The sequence below is a fragment of the Rhizophagus irregularis genome, chromosome 1 (assembly GCF_026210795.1).
Source record: "Rhizophagus irregularis chromosome 1, complete sequence".
In the NCBI taxonomy this organism is placed as follows: Eukaryota; Fungi; Glomeromycota; class Glomeromycetes; order Glomerales; family Glomeraceae; genus Rhizophagus; species Rhizophagus irregularis.
Genome location: NC_089429.1, coordinates 7,308,072 through 7,313,658, shown reverse-complemented (window position 1 = coordinate 7,313,658; position 5,587 = coordinate 7,308,072). Strand labels below are relative to the sequence as shown.

Genomic DNA, 5,587 nt, shown 5'->3' with positions numbered 1-5,587 from the left:
AAAACAATTAATTTTTTAAATTATAGTATAATTTAAAATTTTTAACTTTGTTGTTTTTAATATGTAATATAAAAACTTTTTTAGCTTATTATTTACTATTTATAAATAATATAAAAATCGCTTAAATTTTTGTGATTTTTTTAAATTGTTTTGTAGTGATACTGTGATACATCTTCAAGTTTGTATTTTCGGTGTGAAACAACATCAATAGAAAGTATTATTATTATCATTCAAACAGTTTGAAAAAAAATATTAAGAATAATAGCGAACATAACAGCGAAGTAAATATTGTTTTTTTTTGGCATTAGCCGTCACAATCACGTGATTGGTGAGATATTTCACATAATGAAATTCTTTATAATCCTTTGTTATCGCTGCATATTAATAAAAATATTTTACTTCGTGATTAAGAAAGACTTGTGATCAAAGAAAGTTTCACATCCGAATATTAAATGGTTAAACCGATTTGGAAAGCTTATTCATTATCCTTTGACTTTTTTTTGCGTTACACAAGAAACACAGCTCAGGGTATCGTTTGGAAATGGTAAGTTTCATTCATGAAACATTCTTTGATGTACAACAAAGGCAATCTTACTACATACATTGTTTAACATCTTACACTAGTGTTACTACAAATTATATTTAAATTTGATTATTTTAGCTTTTTACTCTTAAAATCTAAAAAATGAATTTGTTGACAAATTTATTTTACTTTATCTTATTATTCATAAATCCGTTGACTGTATATTCTTATGATGTGATATTACATAATGAAACTGAACCTGGATTCAAAATCTATAAAGTACTTAGTTATAGAGATGGGATAACGGTTGTCCATTTAGTTAAACCAATAAATGAATCTTGTATTGAACCACGAATTGATCTTCGCATTTTACATCCAAATGGTACTATTGATAGTGCTAAAGTTGATTATCCGATCCCAGAATATAATTTTTGTCTTGGACCCCATAGATATTATTGGTTTGACATTAACCGTTCCCTTCCAAGATCTATAAATATACTTTATTTAGATATCGCTTCAGCAAGTTATTATGTATTATCTATTACTCGATCAGGATATGTTCTTAGGTTTGTTACGCATCCATGTATATTATGTTTTAAGTATATACTGATATATGTATATTAGCTTATTAAAATTTTTATATTGGCAAGCAATACATACGTGGCACCTATCTCTATAATAAATGGAAGTATATACGCCGACGGCTATCTCACAACTCACACAAGCGAAGAGTGCGGTTTTATGTTTGCTAATTATGAAACTGAGAATATTGTAATGTGGAAGTATTTCAGTAGACCGTATGCACTATGTTTATTTTAATAATTTTAATTGTAATAAAGTAAATATGAAAATTAATTAATCTTTTTGATTATTAGGGACGATAAAGGAAATTTTAGTCTATTAAACGAAGGAAGACATTATCTGCAAAGTTCATCTAATTATTATTTCATATTTCCCTCAATTGATGGAAATTTTGGTATTGTAAATGCAAATTCAACAGATATCAATATAAAATCTAATGAATTCATCAATCCGTCTAAATTTACATTTAAGGTTTATGTCAGTTTTATTAAACCTGTTATGGAGAGTGTGGATGGCCCTTTCTTAATTTACCAATCAGCGATACCTCATTTTGAACTGGATTTCTTTTGTGATACTGCTTTTTCAGGGATCGGCAATACTTGCCTTTTGATGTTTAACAGAGCAGAAGATAAAAATACGTCAGAAGTTATAAAGTTGTCATTTCAAACTTCGGGGTTCGTTATATTGTTTATAATATTTCTTATAACCTTAATTATATATCTAATGATTGGTTTTTTTATTCTTAGTTCTGTATTTGATATGAGAAAACTTGGTGATAAATTTGTTAATGCAGAAATAGTAACTTTTAATGGTTTATTTCAAGGAGGATATTTAATAACTTTACGTGATAATCAACGTAAGACTATTGAAGGAATAATACTTGATAATGATGGAAAATATAATGGCACTTGGGGATTTCCACCAGGTTTGAAATCATCTGGTTCTTTTGGAGTGACAGCCTCCCTAAATGGGTCACTGCGCTTAGTTACTTTCGAGAATGAAATGACTTTGAAAATTTCTTTTACAACTTTACCTAAATTTTTCTCTAATGGTAAGCATAATATAAGTTGTTATATGCAAATAATTATTTTTTTTAGTTAAAATTAATCTTTCTTTATTTCTTTAGATCAAGGATATGAGAATCCGCATATTAAATCAACTTATCCATCAATTGACTCAAGTATACCCTTATCAATCACAAACATAAATATTACATATCATTTGTCTGTAACGATATCAACCAACAACGTTTCAATTTATCAATATATTAATAATGACGATATTCCTATACTGCGTCAATTTGTTCCGGGAAATTCACCATATTTCTCGTATAGTTCTGATAAAAAGACAATAAATATGAAAGTTTTGGAAAGTACATTTAATCAACCAAACTCAAATTATTATATTGTTATTGATGGTAATATGGTCAGGGATTGGAAGTCAAATAATCCACTATTAGGTGTTGTAAGAAATCGTTGGAAATTTAATACAAGTAAGCATTTTTAATATCCTAAATTATACTGGTTCTTTATTAATACCAATTACAATTCCTTTTAGTAAATATCCAAGATAATTTTGCAGGTAAAAAAAATTTTTTTTAAAAAAAAATTATAATTAATCAAATTGATTAATATTCAATTTTAATGTTTCATCTTATTTAGAGGAATCTATTGGAAGATTTTCTTTAACGGAAGAAGGAACAAAATCTTTTGAGAAACTTTCATTGGATGGACGGAGAGGATTTTTATCACAATTAAGAATTGATTTAGCAAAATCAATACCTGTCGACATTAATAGATTAGATTATATAAAATGTTGTGAATATGATTATAGCCAAAAACCTCCAAGAATTCTTTTATCATTACCTATTAAATCGACAACAAGTCCACATGAAAGAAATGTTGATCATATTATAAAAGACTTAGATATTTTGATTAAACACAAAGAAGTAACTCCAATTTCATGGTTTGGTACAACAAATAATCTAGAAGCTAGCTTTGGATTTCGGAGATATAGTAAATATAATTATTATTATAAAAAATTTTTTATTATTTAAATTTTAATTCTTTCTTTATTATTTAGAAAATTTATTGGATGATTTTAAATTCCATTTAATTGGTATTGTCATTGGAATAGTAATTTTAGGATTCCTTTATTTTTATGCCAAGAAGAAATATCCTTTGGTAAAGTACATCATATACTTTTTATTATTATTATTCGTAACTAATAATATATTACTTATTTATAGGGTGAAAATATCGTAATATTTAAATTTCCTTTAATTATTTTAAATTTTATCATGAGTATTATGTTTATTTTGAATAATGGAAAAAATGTTCCACAATTATTTATTCCAAGGTATGATCCATCTTTTTCATCTTTATTTTCAAAAATTTTTTTATATTTTAAAAATTAGATTTTTTTTAATTTTTTGCAAAAATTTTTATTATAGCATAATTTTTTGCGTGATACCAACAATAATTAATTTTGTTATGGGTGTAATTATAATGCTTCAAGAAATTAAAAAAAACAGATATTTCTATGAATGGTTTAAAAACAATGTTGATATAGCATCATTATTTACTATATTATCTGGTGCTAACCTTGAAATGTTAAATATACTTTCTTCTCAAGTTGCTGGTATAATGTTATTCAATGCTCCTCTATCAGAAGTAATTCAATTTTATATTTTTTGGGGAAGTTTTATTGGATTTTTTATTAATGATGTCCCCCGATTTATTATTCAGGTTTGTGTAAAATTTTAACATTATTATACACTATTATATTAAACTAAAATATCATTGAATTTTAAATACATTTAGGTTTTCTACATAAAGTTAGTTGTTAATTATGATATAATTCCTTTTCTCACTCTTTCAACAAGTTCAATTATTTTAGCAAATAATATAATTTCAAAAATATATCATGCAATAATACATTTATATTCAAAAAAAAGGAAATCTATTATGATATTACAAAATAAAAAAATATCATGTAATCTAGCAAATGAAAATTCCAGTATTACAGTTCCACGAAAAATAAGAAAAACTGTTAAATAATTATCACAATGGTAAATAATATAGGTGTAAATAAATTTTAAAAAATTAAAAAATCAAACTTTTTGATGGGTTTTCAAAAAATAAATATATACTGCATATTTTTTTTAAAAAAAATTTTTTTTACAAATTTTTTAGTTGTATTATAATATATAGTAGCCTTTAAAAGAAACTAATCAAACCCTTTTAAAGTAAATAATTGCATATATTCTTGTAATTTTATTTTTTTTTTTTACAAGGTAGTACAATTTGTGAGTTTATTAATTATATAAAATACAGAAAGTTCTGTTATATATTCTTGTAATTTAAATACCAATTAAAACAAATTTAGAATGTAAATATTTTATTATTATATATACAATTTATTTATATATATAATAAGGTATCAAGATACTTAGCTAACATAAAATAATTTTAAAATATATATTTTTTTTTTTTTTTTTTTTTCTATGTAAAGGCGCGATCATGTTTATTGATAATAATGTTGAAGTAATACAATATATTTACAAAAGTTAAATAAACTAAAGTATTCTAAATAAATTTAAACATTATCAATACACTGCCCCTCCAAAAGGAAAAGACCGACCTGTCACCTTGAGGTCAAAGGTGACATGTCATGAAAGACCTAAAAATTTGACCAATGACCTCCTTTCTCAAAAACTAAGCTATTCCATAGCTCCCAACGTGAACTTACTATTTTATCTAATTTGTTAGCCACTAATTTAGACTTGTTGGCTGATTTTTTTATCTTAGCATTGATCCCTTTCTGATGTTCTAAATCAGCTAATTTAACATTTCTATACTCCCATATAAAAATTTTAAAGTCAAAAATTAATTTATTAACCAAACCATCTAATAACTTTGTCTTATCTTTATCTAATATTTTATAACTCTTAAATAAGTTAATCAGATCTATATGTATAAAACCTTTTGCTAGCATAGACAAATTATATGCTTTATTAAAGTCCCAAATCCTACAACGCAAGATTTCTTTAAAAATATCATCAGAATTTACATTTTCCACTTGACTATTAGCTAATATCAGTTCATGTAAGTGTTGCTGAAATTTACCTATCATATTCCGGTTTCAGTTACTTGTCCTAAATGTTCACATTTCCATAAATGTGTATATGTTTCTTTGTCTTTTAAACACATAGGACATTTTAAAATATATATAAGAATTTATAAATGCTTAATTACTAAATTTATTGTTTAATCAATAGTTTATTATATTTATAAAATGATCATTGCAGGTTGCAGAATAATACAGTTATTTGATAGGGTATTAAAATATCATTTAAACTGCTTCTCTATCAAATAACTAATATATATGCTATTACGCATCATGTGTAATTATGTATTATTGGAAAAAATCAGATTAGAAAGATCAGCAAAGTTTTATAATTTTGTAAATTTATGAGAGTTT

At 24.6% G+C, this 5,587-nt stretch overlaps 2 protein-coding genes across 2 annotated transcripts; one reads left to right on the top strand and one right to left on the bottom strand.

Moving 5' to 3' along the window:
- Positions 1–685: 685 nt before the first annotated feature.
- OCT59_001463 (uncharacterized protein) lies at positions 686–4,164 on the top strand (the record flags this gene model as incomplete). The annotated part of the gene is made up of 11 exons (XM_066139591.1): positions 686–1,089; positions 1,174–1,320; positions 1,399–1,779; positions 1,852–2,156; positions 2,232–2,597; positions 2,663–2,686; positions 2,767–3,120; positions 3,188–3,288; positions 3,354–3,463; positions 3,558–3,852; positions 3,928–4,164. The coding sequence occupies 11 exons, from the start codon at positions 686–688 to the stop codon at positions 4,162–4,164; spliced, it is 2,724 nt and encodes a 907-aa protein (XP_065988984.1).
- Positions 4,165–4,786: 622 nt separating this feature from the next.
- OCT59_001462 (uncharacterized protein) lies at positions 4,787–5,239 on the bottom strand (the record flags this gene model as incomplete). The annotated part of the gene is made up of 1 exon (XM_066139590.1): positions 4,787–5,239. The coding sequence occupies one exon, from the start codon at positions 5,237–5,239 to the stop codon at positions 4,787–4,789; it is 453 nt and encodes a 150-aa protein (XP_065988983.1).
- Between the last annotated feature and the right edge of the window lie 348 nt (positions 5,240–5,587).